Raw genomic sequence first — 18,624 nt, forward strand, 5'->3', positions numbered from 1 at the left:
GGTAAATTAAAAACCAAACTTTTCCTTTTCTCCCATACTTTTATAAATTGGTTCCATTCGTGGCAACTTACTTTTTTAAATTGCCCTTTTTGTTTTGGATAAGCATTTTTTTGTTTTTTTGGATAATGCAAAAATTTTTGGTTTAAAAAAAAAAAAAAAAGAAAACCCCTCACCCACCCTTTTTTAAACAAATCCCCAATGTTTTTCCCAATTAGAGGATTTTTTTGGGTAATTTATCTTCTAAACCCCCGACCTTTTAAAATGGAAATTTGGGTTGCATTGCAAAACCAAACATATTTTTGAAATTGAATTTTTGCCTTCGCGAGCACTTTTTTTTTTTGATGATAATCAGATCTTTTTGGGTTTTAAAAAAATAAAAAATGAAAACCCCCTCTCCTTCTTTTAAAATCAAATGCCCCCGGATTTAATTTAAAGGGGATTAGAATGGACTAATTTATACTTCTTAAAAACCAAAACTTTTGCCTTCTCCCGCGTACTTGTTATGAAATTGGTTCGAACATTGCAGTGTCTGCATACTATACTCTTTTGTAAATTGACCTTTTGCCTCCTAAAGGCTATAAACACTTTTTGTTTTCGATGATAATGAGAATCGTTTTTGGTTTAAAAAATAAAAAAATGAAAACCTCCTCTACCTTCATCAATTTAAATCAAATACATAACGATTATTCCAATTAGAGGATTGACGAATCTTGGACTAATTATACTTACATAAACCAGAACTTTTGCTTTCTCCGGCATACTTGTTATAAAATTGGTTCGAGAACATTGCAGAATTGCAAACATCTTGTACTCTTTTGTAAATTGACCTTTTGCCTCCTGTACACAGTTTGCCTTAATTCAAGTTTAAATCGATAAGCATTGCCTGATTTAAATATTATAATTACAATTTCAAGTAAATAAGCATTGTATACTAATTTAATTAAGGTATAAAGTAATTAAAAATCGAACAAAGTATAAATCCAATCAATTCTATTTTGTTGATTAATTTTATCATGCGCAATGTTCAATACGGCAGAGTGTCATATGTTTCTTAATAATCAGGTCAAGTAGAAGATGATTTTTTTTCAAATATTCACAATCTAAACTCAATAAAATCGTTAAATTGAGTTGAATTAAGATTTGTACCTTTTACTGATGTTGTAGTAGCAAAATCAATTGAGAAATCTGACTTGGAACAATGATTTGAATAATGTGAAAAATTGGGAACGAAGTTGGGCTGGGTTAACGATATGAAAGAAGCAAGGATTTGAGAATAACGATATTTGTTTTTATATGTAACGGTTAGGGGTAATAATGTCTTTTTACTATGTTGCTTTTGCTCGGAAGGGCAATAATTAAAAACCACATTTTAAGGGCAAAATCTAAAGAACCCCCAAAAGAGGGGCATTCGGCGAATTGCCCTCCGGTAGCAGTGCCCAGGAAGTAAAAATGGCGCGGGCTTACTGAGTTTGGCCCAGACAACATCTCCAGCAAGTTTATTTTCTTATTCATGCTTCAGTTTTGATCATTTTTTGCTTAAAAAAATTAAATTAATAAATCGATTTTTTAAATATTGAAATCAAATCAAACCTCATTAAGTCGGTTTTTTATACTTCGATTTTCATCAATTTATTCGGTTGTTTTCTGATTTTTATTAGATATATGACAATATTCTTCCAAGCACGTGAAATATTAGATTGGCTATATTTCTACCTAACGCTACCAAACCAATTATTCCTAAAAGATATATAATCAAGGTATATGTGTAGCCATCTCCAAAATATTGTACGCATCATCCAAGGAACATAACAAAATTTCTTATAATGATATTTAAATTTCTTATAATGATTTTTTTTTTAATTAAGAATAATCTAATTAAAAGGAATTTGGTAAGACAACCAAGTGCTTGTGAACATGGAGAATCTAACGGCCTACATTCAATTGGGTTACATATAAACTATGGAAGGAACGAGCTCAAAACTCATTTCAGGTGCGAATTAAGGTTGATCAAATATTGACTGTTAGTTTCAGCTTTTAGGATCATTCATTATATTGCTTAATTGTAATCATTCTTGAGCTTCTAACAAATCTCTCTAATTTATTTCTTACTTCTCAATCGACTCGAGTTTATTTACTAAATTTTGCTCTTTGCTCTAATGCAACCAAATGAAGCCATATCTTCTGAGCCTAATCACTTGGCACACCTTATTACAAAATGCATTAGAACTAATGATCTCAAGCTGGGTAGACTGATACACTCTCGACTAATCAAGACTGCATTAAACTTTAACACATTCCTTGCCAATCGACTTATAGACATGTACTCTAAATGTAGCTCTGTAGAATATGCACATCAGGCCTTTAATGAAGTGTCAAACAAGAACACCCAATCTTGGAACACATTACTTACAGGTTACTGTCAAAAGGGTCTTTTTGAAAAGACCTTCCAGCTGCTCGATATAATGCCTGAACCAAATGTTGTGAGTTACAACACGATAATATCTAGCTTAACTCATCACGGGTTTCCAGGAAAAGCTATGGGCTTTTTCAAAAGAATGAAAATACAGTGTGGGTGTGAGTTCTTTATCGACGAGTTCACGGTTGTTGGTGTGGTAAATGCTTGTGCTTATTTGGGTGCGTTGAGGTTGTTGCGTGAACTGCATGGGTTAGCGACTGTGGTTGGTGTGAGGTTTAATCTTGTGGTTTGCAATGCATTGATTGATGCTTATGGGAAATGTGGTAAACCCGAGTACTCGTATTTTATTTTCTGTCAAATGCATGAGACCGACGTATTCTCTTGGACTTCGATGTTGGTTGCTTATATACGTGCATCTAGAATGGCAGATGCGTGCTCACTTTTTGATCGTATGCCGGTCAGAAATGTGGTGGCTTGGACTGCTTTGATCACGGGGTTTGCTCAAAATGGAGAAGGAGATAAGGCTTTGTGTATTTTTAAGGAAATGCTGGAAGAAGGTATTGTTCCCAGTGCATCCACTTATGTTTGTGTTCTAAGTGCTTGTGCAGATATACCTCTTTTAGATAAAGGGAAGCAGGTTCATGGACACATTTTTAGATATACATGTTTAATTGATTTGCATAATGTGTTTATAGTTAATGCTTTGATTGACATGTATTGTAAATGTGGAGACATGATATCTGCTATGACATTGTTTGAAAGGTTAGATGGGAAGGATCGAGTTAGTTGGAACTCGATAATAAATGGGTTTGCCCACAACGGAAACGGAGAGATGTCATTGTTCATGTTTGACAAAATGATTGAAGCAGATACAAAACCAAATCATGTAACTTTTCTTGGGGTTTTATCTGCTTGTAGTCACTGTGGTTTATTATCTAAAGGATTCCAATATCTTCATTCAATGGAGAGGGAATACGGTATAGTACCCCAATTAGATCACTATGCTATCTTGATTGATTTACTTGGCCGGAAGAACAGGCTTCTAGACGCTGCGGAGTTGATCAAGGGAGCTCCTTGGGGAACGGACAACATTGGAATGTGGGGCGCACTTTTGGGTGCTTGCAGGGTGCATGGGAACTTGAAACTTGCTAGAAGTGCAGCAGAAGCTCTATTTGAGCTGGAACCTGATAATGCTGCCAGGTATATTATGCTATCCAACATCTATGCAGCAGCAGGAAAGTGGGATGATGCCCGCAGTCTGCGAAGGTACATGGATAACAGAGGATTAGTGAAAGAAGCAGCTTATAGTTGGATTGAGATAAAAAATATCAGACATAAGTTTGTCGCTAAAGACAAGTCCCACAGTCGGTCAGAAGAAATAAAAGAGTTGCTACTTAAACTCATATATCCAATGAAGGATGCTGAATACGTATTTCAAATTGGAAGCTCTTACTCTCTTGAAGATGATCCATTTTCTTTCCATGATTGAAAGAGGTTTAACCATGTACAATGCTTTCTAATTTGACAATTAAATATGAGCTGTGGTGCAAGCCGAAATTTGGGAAAAGACAAAAGTGAGGGACAGATTTTGTCTTTGCAGATATTATCACTTATCTTAAGGGTAGAAACATGAATATAAGATTGTTAGGCACTATAATAGAATCTTTGCTGCTTGAAGTTTCAGAGATATTGATATTATGAGCAGCAGATAGATCCAGCATTAACGTGCAGGTATCCACCTCTTTGGCGCACAGATAATGTGTCTGTCTAGGTATCCACCACTTTGGTGCACAGGTAATGTTTCTGTGCCTTGGTTTAATGCTCTTCATTTTGGTGAGAAATATGACTCTTCTTTCACATGGACCTATTAGCTATCACAACCATTCATTTCTTATGAACCACTGGCTTCATGTTCCCAGCATCCAAATGTTTCTTTAGGGCAAAGTGATATTGATGCCATGCCTATTACTTCACCTCGGTCATGAGCGAGTTATAATTCTTAACATTGTCAACGTCTCAATAAGTCTATTCCTATTATTAGCATATAATCTTTTTTTACAAAACTAATTTTCTCTCAGTCATTGCTATTGATTTCAGGTTACAAAATCTGTATTCCTTGAGTTATCCGCAAAACCAGTCTGCTCAGTTCACTACCGAAATGTTAAGAAGCCGGGATAGGTAACACGACAAATATAAAATCACAGGCAAGTATATTCAGAAGGCACGACATGGCATAGAGACAGCTCTGAGGTATACTTCCATCTCTATTTCAATATTTACCATGACAGTTTCTGCTTCTGGTTGACGTACCACGGTTAAAATCCAGCATCGCTGATCCTGATTCATCTTGACTCTAGCCTTTGCATTTAATTTTGAGAGGGAATATTTATACTGTGGTTCACTTGCTTTTATAACACTTATAGTAACTTACCTTTAAGACGTGCAATTACAAAAGTTTCACTCTTTAATGTTCATTCTTCAAATGTAAAAAAATAATGGCTTGATAGGTTCTCTTTAGCGAGGCAAATTTTGTTCTTAGAGACTTGAAATGAGGATTCTGTATCAAATAAGGGACATTTTGCTGAAGCTTAAGTAACTTAATAGTAGTTTACTTCTAGTAACATTACCTTTATGGCGTGCAATTGCAGAAGTTCCATCAGTTCTTAATTTTCGTTCTTCGAGTGCAGCAAGTATCGCCTGACAGGTTCTCTTTAAAGTGAGGAAGAAGTGGTTCTTAGGGATTTGATATGAGACTTTTTTAAGGCATGAGGGACCATTTGCTGACGATGAATCATTTAATTATAGTTGAAGGAATTGAGGCATCAAAAGCCTATGTTATGTTTCCAGACAAGCATCAATTGGAAGGGGAAAGAAAGCATTTGTTTGCAACCCTTAAGTGTTGCTCCGCCTACATTGCTCTTCACCTCCTCCAAAACCTACAATGCTGATCTCCGAGAACTGTCAGTGGTTCTTGGCATGTTTTGTTCCCTTTTAATGGGTTTTTATCCATCTCATCATTTTGTTATGATGGCCGTTGACACCGACCATTTAATCAATTATCTAGGAGACTTTGCTCTAATCGTATACTTTATTCTTACCATAACTGTAATTCACTGTCATATTGTGTTTGGTTTTCACGTTTTTGACACATCAGATTGATATTGTGTACCTTCATTATTCATATTAATATTCTCTTCACAATACACTCCAGTGGTTTAGGAATTTGGTTTCTTTCAAATTGTAGCTTGCGAAAAAATTTGAGTATTCAAGTCAAAACCCAAAGAACAATCGGTGGAGTAGCTCACGAGTCACGACTATTATAAATCATGAGGAAGCCTTTATACTATCTATGTAGGACATTGTATATCTCTAAATAACCCCTCTCTTTAATTAAATGTGTACTAATGTTTTTTTTCTTCTTTTCTTGATTTCTTTATTTCTTTTGTTGCTCAGCTGCGTGATTTTAAGGAGCCTGGAGTGGCTCAGCAAGTTGAAGGTTGACTAGGAGTAGAGAGAGTAAAGCAAGTAGCTCGATGTGCATAATTGAAAGACAGAAGTTCGGAGCAATGGAATAAGCAGAGACAATGCAGAATTGGCTAGAGATATAGATAGCAAACAGTTGTGACAATGGACTTATGGTTGACGGAAGGAGCTAAGAAAAGTGTGGCGGTGATTTACAAGCGAAAGGATAAGCTTATCAAAGTTCAGCTATTATATCATGTGAAAATTTTGAGTATCCACACCAACATTTTAAGGCTATATGTGGAGCAGGCCGTGACTTTAATCAATCCATTTGGTACACCTATATACATTTTTGTGATGTTTTCATCTTTACGCATCTTAATTTTTTGCAACTTATTCTAATAAAATTTTAATTTTCTCAGTAGCATAGCTTGGGTTGGATATGATGCTTCCAATAGCTGAACAATAATTTTTCTACTTTAATTTATGAAGGTATTCATGGTAAATCATACGTAGTTCTTTTTCACTCTTCTTTCCTTAAATTGTTTTAGAGTTGTTTGTTCCAAACACAGTATTTTCTCTTCTTTCCGATCCAAAACACCCAGGTTACCAAACTGTTGATGTCCATACAGTATGAAATAGGAATAGCCTCTCGGCTGATTGAACTTAATTTAAACCTATGTCGTGACATATTCTTTCATTGCATGTCATTAAATCAAACGCTTTATTAAAAAGCATCGACCTCTCCGTAGGGATTAAAGTTTCTCGATGACCAGTGTGCTCGACCGAAGAGAAAATGACTAAAATAGTCCCTTATGTATAATTGTAGATCTATTTTGGTCCTTTATATATACTGCTACAAATAATAAATCTTTAATGTTGCATAAAGTAGACATTTTTTGTTTCAAAGTTAAAACATAAACCCTAAAACTTAACAGGAAAAGGAGTATTGTATAATAATAGAAAAATAAAGTATGGTCTCCACTACTATTCAGCATTCTTCGTGCCGTTTGTATCTTTTTGAAATGATCTCCAACACTATATGAGAAGTTGAAAGCAAACAAAAATAATAGAATAGTGAAGGCAAGCAGCCAGCAATCATGACCTTTTTGGTTTGGACCTGGACAAAGAAAGTGGCATGATAACCTTTAGATTAGTTAAATGCGGTTCTTTGTATTTGAAATTTGAGTATAACTTGCTAAAAAATTTAAACTAATCTTTATTTTGTACTATTTTATTTATATCAAATGCTCCACTATGACGCTATTCTGTTAAAAGACTCTTTATTATAGTGGTTTGTTTAAAAATTAAAATGTTTTGGAATGTATTTTGAACTTACCATTTTGCCCAATTGACAGCTAACCAAAAAGATGTAATGATTCATCAGACGTCGGAATGAAACAAAAAAAAAAAAAATACTCCCTCTGTCCCAATTTATGTGACTTAGGTTGATTGAACGCAAAGTTTAAAAAATAAAGGAAGAATTATAAATTTTATGATCTAAAATAAGTTAAAATATTTATATGATTATAAATATTTTGTTAAATAAAAGATAAAATTTAAAATTAAATTATTATCAAATAAGAAAATATGTCATTTTTATGAAACTGTATCATGTAAATTGAGACGAGTAGTATTCAAAAGACAGCAAAACAACTACCGAGGACGACGAGTCAACAGTACCCCCCTCGTTTTAAATAAGTTCATCATAGCAGATATCACCTGTCAGCTCAGGCCTTTCTGAATTCCCCTATATAAATCTGTGCTGAAAAGAAACATACTCCAGTAACATAAACAAGACTGAAAAAAAATACTATCCAGAGTGAAAATGCAAGCAGCGGCGATGGCAGTTCAACCAGTAATCAAGGTAGCTGGGATCTGTGGTTCCCTCCGTAAAGGTTCCTATAACCGTGGTCTCCTCAATGCCGGTACACCCTTTTTTCTCATTAAAAAAAAAATTGTTTCAGCATATTGATTTGTTGCTTGTAATTGCTAAATGATTTGTAATTGGGCGTAGCGATTGAGATATGTAAGGATTCTGTAAAGGGAATGGAGATTGAGTACGTTGACATATCGCCGTTACCGTTTCTGAATACTGATCTTGAGGTGAACGGAACTTATCCACCTGCTGTTGAGGCTTTTCGTAAGAAGATTGAAGAAGCTGATTGTTACCTTTTTGCTTCTCCTGAGTACAACTATTCCGTTACAGGTATCCTTTTTTCCCCCCTTCATTTTCTCTAATTGATACTCCAATTAGGCTTAACTATGTTGAAGCTAAACCAGAGTGTAAGCAAATATTAAAGTAAGTTGCAGATTCCTCGAATCTAAATTAGTTTGGATCTGGGGGAACAGAATATGACCATAGTTAGTCCCTCCGTCCCATATTACTTGTCTACTTTTCCTTTTACACGACCACTTAAGAAATCAAAAATAAAAGTGTATTTTTACTACATTATTTTTATCTCTGTTCAATTAATCAATATTGGTTACTTTAAAAAACAATTAATGTTAAGGACAAAATAGGAATATTGTAATCTATTGTATCTTGTTTTTGTAAATGGACAAGTATTTTGGGACGGATATTTTTAGTTATGTGGACAACTAATATGGGACGGAGGGAATAATTCTTTAATCTGTTCTTATGGCAGTTATTAATTGGCATTTCTAATTTATGCTATACTTGGTCTGAGATTTGATTACTTTACTGCTGTTTCGACTTCTATGCTCGGAGAATCTGAGAACTTGTAGATCAAGCATGAGAATTTATGATGCTTATCTATGGTGAGCAGAGAGCTTTGAATATCAAAAAAGGAAGAAAGGAAAAAGAAAATAATGAAAAAGTTCAAAGCTAGCAAAAGAAAATAATTGGTGTTCTAGATGGATGAGATTCTGAATAGTTTTGGTTTTAATTAGCTGGGCCCAATGCCCATGTTCATTATTGCTAATTAAGCATGCCTATTTATTTAGTGTTTGATGGTGGTTGAAACAGAAAGATGCTTCAAATGGAACTTTTATAAAAGGTGATAGCATACAAAGGCTGTACATGGTGGAAAAATTGTTACTAAAGAAAATGTTTATAATATGAAATATTTATTATCCAAGATATTTATCTCATTCAGCGCTATATGTAGGATGATCTTATTTAAGAGATAAATAAGAGCAAAATTAAGAACTTGATAGGGATATCAAAATGTAATTGGTTGTAAAACGATGTATAAATGAATGTGGTGATTAGCTGAGCTTAACGCCTAACATTTGTGGACATGTGAAATACTCCCAAAGCACTGTAAAGATATCTTCTCAGCTCGTCTTTCAGGTTGATATGATGATTATTTAGTATGCCTTCTCTTATTTTCTTTTGTGGGTTAACTTGGTTCATTTGATTGGAGGAGTGAGCGTTAAATTTGTTGTACCATTGGGTTTTATGTGTTTGTTAGTTACTATCTGTTTAAGCAATCAACAAGAAGCCGTAACATGGGAGTCTTATCTGTTACTGTAATGGGTGTGACTGCAAGAGTTGAGGTAATCATAGCCTGTACATCGTAATACAAACGGAGGATTTGGTCACCTAGTTTTGATCCAAACCCTTATAATCTGAAAGTTTTGTAGATTAGGCTCTGGATATGCAAGTAGCTATAGGTTGCTAGATTAGTTTGTAGACTATCGTGGTACACAGTATTGACGTACTATGTCAATACGGGAGTGCAAATAGAGTGATGGATTTTCTCTTCTTGTGATGATACTCTTGGTACTGATGATTATGATTTCCTGCTCCTTGGGTAGGACCCCTGAAAAATGCAATTGATTGGGCATCTCGACCTCCAAACGTTTGGGCTGATAAGGCAGCAGCAATGGTGAGTGCTGGTGGTGGCTTTGGTGGAGGAAGATCACAGTATCACCTTCGGCAGATAGGAGTCTACCTTGATCTTCATTTCATTAACAAACCTGAATTTTTCCTGAACGCATTCCAGCAACCATCGAAGTTTGACAGTGATGGTGTGCTGACAGATGAAGAAACCAAGCAGAGAATCAAAGCAGTTCTTTTGGCTTTACAGGCATTTACCTTGAGACTCAAAGGCAAGTGTGAATAGCTTCTCCCAGTGAATGTGGTCCATTTCTTCATCCAATATGGGTGGTCAAAATTTTCTCCTGCATTTCCAGCTCACATGGATAAGAATTCTACTTTTAGATTTGAAACATCTGTTCAGTTGATTAAACGTGTTAGCAGAATTGAAATTGTATGAAAGTGATTGATGTAATGGCTGGATAAGTAAAATCTGTGTCTGGAGTATTACTAGCTATTTAAGTTATTATCTGGCTTAATGTTCCCTCTCGAGTTTACTTGCCCCTGTAGTCTCTTAAATTTGTTTTGCAATTAGAATTGATCTGTTTTTATTTTGAAACTAGTGAATATGCGCGGTCTAGAAAAACATCTGAATTTTCTTGTTAATTTGATTAGGAATATTTTAGAAGTACAAAAAAACAAATATAAAAGGCAAGATATACATATGAGGAAAAAATTTATTAAATGATATTAGGAACTTTACATTAGTTATAGCATTATCTTTGTTTAGTAGATATATCTGGTTACAATATGTATATTTATTTAGAAAAATAATTATTTATTTTCTCTAAATGCTTGCATAAAAATGTCTTGGGTACATACATGATTACTAATTTTGTTTTTTGGATTCGTTACCAATTTTATATCTTTACTTTGTTATTATATCTTTCACTACATAAAATATGTATTAACGGGGAACCAGTTCATTCAATCAAACACTACCTCAACCCCATTAAAGAGGGGGGATCAAAAAGGGGGGGGGGGGGAATCAAAAAACTACGGCACCTTTTGTGCAAGTAAAAATTCACTAATGAACCTAAAACTTTGATGTATAGAACTAGGTATATTCAGTTCAAGGTTAAACCTGTATATGGCAATTCATGATCTTCATCCTTTGAGCTTGAAATTATCCCATTTATTTTATCAATTACTTTCTTCTTCATCTCCTCCATTGCAACATTCAACTCCTCCATATCCATGTCTTTAAGATGAATGGTCGTGTCTCTTCATCTTCATTTGTCTCAAACACTCTATCTTTTCCTTTCTTCTGTCTCTCTATGAACCACATCTGAGCAGACGTGGCGGCAATGTAGCGAGTCACAACATCGTCAACAGAAGGATGACCGAAGAAGAAGACGTTGCCGCTCCGGCCAAAGAAAACGTTGCAACCGCTTGAACATCGCACTATTGACCAATTCCATGGCTTGCGCAAAATAAAAAGACCTTGTCGACGTTTTGTATAAGGGGTATGCCTTTTAGCTTTATCGTCTATTCTTTCGATTCTAACCTTTGTGTGTACCAAGGTTGGCAAACGGAAACAGCAATAGATATTAGCCAATGAAAGACAATGGCTTGTTCTCTTCGACAAAGAGAACCTCTCTTTGCAGCCAATGTATAACAGACCGCTTCGGCGATGCGCTTTAAATGTCATTTGATGCACCGTTAATTAATGGCATCCTATTGAATTAAGGAATACATGCGCCGTTTTACAAGCCGTTGCATTTTTTTTGTTTTAGAAATTTTGAACGGATGCGTACAGGAAAATGGAAAATTTGAGAAAATAGATAAGTAGCAATACTGAGATATGAGAGCGCCATGTCACTAGCCTCTGTCTCTCTTTTATATAGATATAGATCAGTGAGTGCAGTTGGCATCACAAAGTAAGGAGGGCTTCAATGCCCTGCTCTTGCACTATCCTGAGTTTGGAGATGTTTAGCCAAATAATTAGTAGTCGAATCGCTGTCTTGGGCATGCCAGCGATTTTTATTGGGTTAAAAATATCACTGGTAAATATATTTTCCTTTCTTAGATAACATTTGCGTTAACATCTATTATATATACATAATAAAATAATTTTAACTTTTGCATGATGAACCCCTGGACACATGCTGGCTTCGCCCCTCGTCTTGGGCATGCCATATGAGTAACATATATCACTGGCCTATATCAGATTTTTCCTTTCTTAGATAACATTTGCGTAACTAGAGAGGTCCCTATACTTATAGATGCTTTATCAATTTGCATGTGGAAATTAAATTTTACGCAATGGTGGGGACTGCCATTTTGTGAGCATTGTGCTTCCATGGCTGAATTTGACGGTTCCTGGAAGCTAGTATATGCAATATTTATAATTTACTACCCCATTTCTGTTCATCCAAATCTTCCAGCGTATATATAATGGCAAAAATAGACGCTTTGTTGTTGAACTTAGACACAGTATCATGCAACAAAGCTTCTACATGAACAAGAATGGAGCCTTTCTTGGAGACTGTAGCTTCTGCATCAACAAAATCTAGAAGCATTAGAGTTTTGGATACACTACATTACTCATTCTTTTTAATTTTCATGTATAAAGATGATCCTTATATACAATGTCCATAGTATAATATTTTAAATTCTACGTGCTATTGCTTATTGTTAGGGTTTTGCCCTGATTTTCTACCATAATTAGAATTCCTTTCTTGGTGGAAAAGGTTTTCTAGGTGAAAAAGATCTCATATAGTGTTAAATTTCTTGGAGGAAAAATTTTTGTATTTCTATAAATTGAAGATTCTTCCTTCACACAAAACAACACAGTAGTATCCAAAATGTAGTCCTCAAACGAAGTCTTGTTTAGGGGGAGATTTTTCTCTCAATAGTTTTTATGATTTTCTTTTATATTAGTTTTCATATGTAGGTCAATTGACCAAACCCATATCATATTATCAAAGTCGTTTTTATAGTTTTTCATTGTTGCTTGATTAGATTTAATAGATTCGAGGTTTGCAATTATAGGCTTAGCATAGCGTCACGATTGTTTGATCCCAGCAACATTTCACCAATTCTCCATCATGGTAAGTGGAATCTCACATCTTAGTCGATTGTATTGGTGGACCCGGAGAAGTTTGAATTTACGAGGTCAAAGGCTATTTTAACATTTTTACTGAGCACAAACTCACTTGTCTTTAAAGTCAATGCTAATTACATCTAGAAGTTGCGTCCCGAAATCGAGCGACTTAAAGATGAATAAAAGACATACATATTGTCATGGGTGGCTTTACCGCCATACTGCCAAACCCCCGCCGGAGGTACCCCATGCGCCGTGTGTACGTGGATGACCCCGTGGTCTCGGTAACCAGCGACAGAACGCCCCTATGCTAATGTCGCCTCGTCGTTTGCTCGTGACCGTGCCCGCGGCCGGTGCCCAAAGCGCCGTCGACAGCGGCGCCCTCGCGCCCGCCTACGGTCGGGCGCCCGTACTGGGCAGCCGGCGCGCGCGGCCGTCGGCGCCCCAGGCACCCCGACGACGGTCCCGGCGCGCCTCTTGACCGTGCCCGGCGCCCTGCGCGCGCACGGTGCCATGATCCGAAGTCTTTGTGATGGGTTGCTCTGAGATTTGGGTCCCTTTTGATGTAAATATAAGTAGTTTACTTCTGTTACATGTGAGTGTGATTCTCTAGCTTTTTTATGTCTGGTCTTGGGTTTTTCTTTTTTAAAGCATATATAGGGGGATATAGTTGGTGAAATCAACATTCAAATCATACCCAAGGTGTTCTCTCCCTTCGAACACCATTTCTGTTGTATCAAGTCTCTGTTAATGACAAGAATTTCTGTTTTCAATTCTCTCATTGCAAATTGTTGTTACGACACGGTTTTCTACACGGCATTGACGATTACGATACAGCATTTGCCGTGTAGAGGACCTGGTTGGCGAGATAGTGATCACACGGTTGTGGATTATAGCCTTACGTCCATGCCTACCGTCATCTCGGGCGGCGCTAACGGTTGGTATGAACGAGTTTGGATTGGCTAGCAAACGAGGGAAAAAGTTTTGACGGGTTTCGTCACCAATGATGGTGAGGACTCAAGGGAAACGCATTACGGACCTCGAAGCAGCTGTCGATGGACTGAGACAGTTGAATGGTACTGTGCCCGGTCTGAGGGTCAGTATGGATGAAAGGATAGGTGACCTGGACCATAGGACAACGACGGCCAGCAACGATATCGTACACATGAGTCGTGATTTTGAGGGAACATGACAAACTGTGGAGGTGTTGCGACAAGAAAGGGTTGAGGATGCAACCAATATTGTTGCCCAATACAACAACGTTGATCAGTGTGAGCCAACTAATATCTTTTAAGCGGCCTTGAATGGGTGCTCGTGGGAGGAAATCAAGGTGGAATATTTAAATCCTTTTTCAATGCCACGGAAAATTAAAATACGGGCCAAGGCCTGCGATTGCTCGGAATGCCAAAGAAGTTGAAAATTTCATTTTTGATGTTGAATAGTACTTTGAGGCCGTGGGCGAGTTGGAGGAACCAAAAAAGGTTGCAACTGCTACTATGTATCTGCAAGGTGATGCTAAGCTTTGGTAGCGAGTAGAAGTTTGAAGCCATACAGGGGCGGTGGAAAATCGACGACATGGGAGAGGCCAAAGAAGGCGGTATCCGTTTAATTCTTTAAGAAAATGTTGAGTACGATGCGCGCGGAAGGCTTGGGGGTAGCATGGAGACCAGAATGGTTAGGATTATATACGTACGTACTGCTTTCATCTTGGTATTCGAGACATGAGTGAGAAAGACTAGCTTTTCACGTTCATGAAAGGACTGAAACCTTATGCCCGCATAGAACTACAAAGACAGCGGGTGGACACTGTGACAAGGGCAATGTAAGCTGCTGAGTGCCTTGTTGACTATCAGGTGGAACCTCGGAAGGACAAGCCACAACAACTTTCTCGAGGAGGAAACATAAGAGGAGGCTAACACAACAATAACAACAGGGGTGGTCCTAATAGAAGTGAGGGAGATCGAGGGTCGAACCATTCTAGGGCTTCTTCTTCTGGCAACGTGAGTGTTGCGTCTCTAAATAAAAATTATGGAAAAGCGTTCTTTGTCCCAAAGGAGGGATGCTACGAGTGCGGTGGACCGCATATGAGGGATGAGTGCCCTCAGGTTCAAAAAAGTTGAATCTTGATGGGCGAGCGAGAGAGAAAGTTGAGGAAATGAGGAAGAGGAACCCGTGGTGCGTTCACTGGATTTCTTAATTAGTATTCCGGGGAGAGGGGTGGAGTCTAGTTCCGACCGCCCGAAAGAAGAAAGATCCACATGCTACTACCGCAAAGAAGGCACGGAGAAACAAACGGCCCATGTTAGCGAAAACAGACTTTGATGTTCGTTGATATGCGAGTAAATAGAAAGCTGTTAGGGCCTTAGTGGACACGAGTGCGGCTTGACTATCTGGCTTCCACTAGTGGAGTATTTTGATCTCGTTGTCGAGAAAGGCAAGATATGCAATGTCAAACCCAATCAACTCTCCATCTCTTAGGTTGGGGGAAGCGTCGAAAGGAAGTGTCGTTGAGAGTTGAGTTCTAGAGAGGCAAGATGAATATCCATAGTGTGTGGACGATTTGAGGCGATGCGGGATTGCAGTTACTTGAGGAAAATTATGTCATCCTTGCCATTGCGGATGCTGCTTGTTGGTGTTAGGAATAAATGGAGCAGACTTGGGTCATACTGCCTTACCGTAAATGAAGAGGCAAGAACATACAGCATTCAGCTGGATAAAGTCGAAGACGAGAACACACGTTTGTGGCTACCTTGTGTATGAGGATATTGAACGTTGCCTGGCCTGTCTCAGTAGTGAAGAAACTCTTGAAGGAGTTCGAGATATGATGCCACGGGGACGCAAGCGGCACACACGCGAGAATACTTGCGTTGAGATCGAGCTAGTCTTGTGTGCAGCCACTTTTTGCTCGTGCACGCACAAATGTCCTGACTGAGCTGTGTCGAACTTTGGAGACAATTGACGAAAATGTTGGACTCGGGGGGATTACCAGTGCATCAAAATCCCTTTATGGTGCACCTAGTTTTGTTCGAAAAGAATAGATGACACTTAGGCTGCGACAATGGATTATCGGGCGCTAAACAAGATCACCGTGAAGAACAAGTACCCTATCCCGCGGATGTCGGATCTGTTTGACAGGTTGGGTGGTTCAACAGTGTTTACCAAGATTGATCTTAAGACAGGGTATTGGCAAGTAAGGATTGTCGAGGGCGATGAACAGAAAATGACACACGTGACGCGACCAAGGTGTGCATGACTTCTTGGTCGTACCATTGTAACTGACAGAATGCTCACTTACATTTTACACTTTGATGAACTTGGTCTTGGGAATATATTGTGAGAGGTTTGTGGTGGTCTACCTGGATGACATTGTAATTTATGAACACGGCGGAACATCTTGAGCGTGTGAGTGTTAGCTAGGCTAAAAGAGGCACTAATTGTATGTGAAGCTATCTAAGTGCTCCAACGCTGCTGCATGATTGACTTTCTTGAGTCACATCATTAGAAGAGGGGCGGTCCAGATGGACCGGCGGAAAATTCAGGCTAACAGTGGCCGCCAAAAATCCTTCGTGGCCTGAGGTTGTTCCTTGGACATGCAACACGCGGTTATTGAAAGGTACTCGGCGATTCTTGTGTCAGCTGGCGGGAACTTTGAAGGTCTGCAAGGTAGTTAGTATCTGAGACGAGGAAGCACGATTGTTAAAGAGAGAGCGATGTCTAGTAGCCCAGTCTTAGCCCTTCACCGATTTAGCCGAAGACGCGCACGTCTGGTAATGCGTGGACTCGCCTTGGGTGTTGTTGCAGATGAGCCACCGGTTGCGCATGAGCCAGCTTCAAGATCGACGTCGCTATGCGCTGTGAGAAAGAACTATTGGGCGCGTCCGCTTAATACGCCTTTCGGCCCATTTACTTGTTAGGGACCCCGTTCGTAGTGAAGACGGACAACACGGTGTAAATCATTTATGACCCGGCCAAAGGCGGAACGGGCGATAGGCCGGGACTAAGCGAGAACTTCGTAGAGTTTAATTTTAACTTGGAGTACAAAAGCGAAAATACCAGCTGACGTACTGAGTCGAAGGGCTGACTTAGCGTCGGTGTGTTTACTCGCCATCGCAGGAGACGAAGTTTCCACCTCGATAAAGGATCGGATAAGGGAGTGGCTCCTAAAGACCTGGCTCGAGCATTTGATTAGCCTTGCGAGCTGGAAAAAACTACTTGATTTTATATGGAAGACGGGTTTTTAAGTGAAGAGCCGTCTTTATGTTCCTAAGGGAGGCAACTTGCGGAGGGTCCTTCTGAAGGAATGCCTCGATACTCTTTGGGAGGGTCATCCGGGAGAGGAAAGAGCCATGGCGCTGCTGTGTCGTGCTTATTATTGGCCCCAAATGATAGACGATGTTGCTCAATATGTGAGGACTTGCTTGATGTGTCAGAAAGATAAGTCCGACCGCATGACTCAGGCGAGTTTGCTGTAGCCTCTACCTGTCCCAAAGAGGCCTTGGGAAAGTGTCTCGCTGGATTTTATCACTGGCTTACCCAAGGTCAGAGATCTGACCACAATTCTTGTTGTGGTGGATCGGTTTTCCAAATAGGCTACTTTCATTGCGATCACTAAATACGTTTCAACTGAAGAGACGGCTCAGCTCTTCTTTGCTCACATTGTCAAATATTGAGGTCTGCCTAGGGATATTATTAGTGATCGCGACTCTCGCTTCACTGGCAACTTTTGGACCCAGCTTTTTAAGTGCATAGGCTCCAAGTTGAATCATAGTTTGAGTTTTCATCCCCAATTTGACGACCAGACGGAACGGTTCAATGGCCATGCTGGAGGAATATCTTCGGCACTTTGTGACTGGTTCTCAGAGGAATTGGTTGAAGTTCTTGAATCTTTTGCTCAGTTGTGTTTCAACGCCCAAAAGAGCTTGAGTACCAACAAGAGCGCTTTTGAAATTGTTACTCGGCACAACCATTCCTCCCAGCATCTTGTTGCCCAACGTGTTTAAATCTCCTAGAGCTTCTCAAGGAATGGAGACGGAACACTAGAGATCTTGCGAAGTTATCTTGAGAAGGCCCAGAAGCGGATGAAGAAATATGCTGATCAGAATCGCCATTTCGTGGAGTATCAAGTTGGTGACAAAGTGATGGTGAAAATCCCAAAGCGGTACCTATTTGTGGGGACTAACGACCTTAGCTTGTTGCAAAAATATATTGGACCTTTGTCCATTGTGAAACGCATTAGGGAAGTGGCTTACAGTGTTGATGTCCCAGCTTGGTGGAAGATTCATCCTGTTTTCCGTGTTAGCCTGTTAAAACCTTTTCAGGTAGACAAGGATAAGGAAGACAAGGATGATCCCTCAAGGAGCCAGCTCATAATACCCGATATTCGGGCGAACAAAACACCCGAAAAAAGAGTTGTAGAAGCTATACTTAATGATCGGGTAATTCATGCATCACGAAAAGACCATTAGGAGTTCCTGGTGAAATGGATAGGATGCGATCTTTGAGGGAGAACACATAGGAAAGGGTGAAAGACTTGAAGGCTTTTCTGGATTTGATTGATGATTACCTGGCAAAGAAGGCTGCGAGGACGTCGCTAAATCGGGTGGGGGGAGAATGTCATGGGTGGCTTTACCGCCTACGCCCATGACCACGGTCGCAACCCACGGCCCCTGTGTCATGGGCCCACCCCGTGGTCTCGATCGCGCCAAACGACAAGAACGCCTATGCTAATGTCGCCCCATCGTTTGCTCGTGACCGTGCCCACCAGTCGGCAGTGCCCAAAACGCCCGTCAGCAAGCAGTGCCTTCAACGTTCACCTGCAGTCAGCGCCCATGCCAGGCCGCACGCGCGCAATGCCTT

The 18,624-nt window shown here is 39.0% G+C and overlaps 2 protein-coding genes across 12 annotated transcripts; both read left to right on the forward strand.

The window, feature by feature from the left end:
- The first annotated feature begins 1,826 nt into the window (after window positions 1–1,826).
- LOC132063719 (pentatricopeptide repeat-containing protein At2g13600-like) lies at window positions 1,827–6,384 on the forward strand. Of its 11 annotated transcripts, none has more exons than XR_009416442.1 (3): window positions 1,827–1,990; window positions 4,514–4,666; window positions 5,104–6,384. XR_009416442.1 is itself a non-coding variant. In XM_059456405.1 (3 exons), exon 1 carries the CDS (start codon window positions 2,157–2,159, stop codon window positions 3,903–3,905), a length of 1,749 nt encoding a protein of 582 aa, XP_059312388.1. In that variant the 5' UTR covers window positions 1,997–2,156; the 3' UTR covers window positions 3,906–4,666; window positions 5,104–6,212; window positions 6,301–6,384. The 11 variants fall into 11 exon arrangements, 10 of the variants coding, with proteins under 10 accessions (XP_059312388.1, XP_059312386.1, XP_059312387.1 ...); XM_059456405.1 differs by lacking the exon at window positions 1,827–1,990 and having other exon boundaries at window positions 1,997–4,666; window positions 5,104–6,212; window positions 6,301–6,384; XM_059456403.1 differs by lacking the exon at window positions 1,827–1,990 and having other exon boundaries at window positions 1,997–4,666; window positions 5,104–5,777; window positions 5,870–6,384.
- Window positions 6,385–7,671: 1,287 nt separating this feature from the next.
- Window positions 7,672–10,206, forward strand: LOC132063720 (NAD(P)H:quinone oxidoreductase). The gene is made up of 3 exons (XM_059456410.1): window positions 7,672–7,806; window positions 7,896–8,087; window positions 9,662–10,206. The coding sequence occupies exons 1-3, from the start codon at window positions 7,707–7,709 to the stop codon at window positions 9,967–9,969; spliced, it is 600 nt and encodes a 199-aa protein (XP_059312393.1). The 5' UTR covers window positions 7,672–7,706; the 3' UTR covers window positions 9,970–10,206.
- The last annotated feature ends 8,418 nt before the right edge of the window (window positions 10,207–18,624 follow it).

Source organism: Lycium ferocissimum, chromosome 7 (genome assembly GCF_029784015.1).
Source record: "Lycium ferocissimum isolate CSIRO_LF1 chromosome 7, AGI_CSIRO_Lferr_CH_V1, whole genome shotgun sequence".
NCBI lineage: Eukaryota > Viridiplantae > Streptophyta > Magnoliopsida > Solanales > Solanaceae > Lycium > Lycium ferocissimum.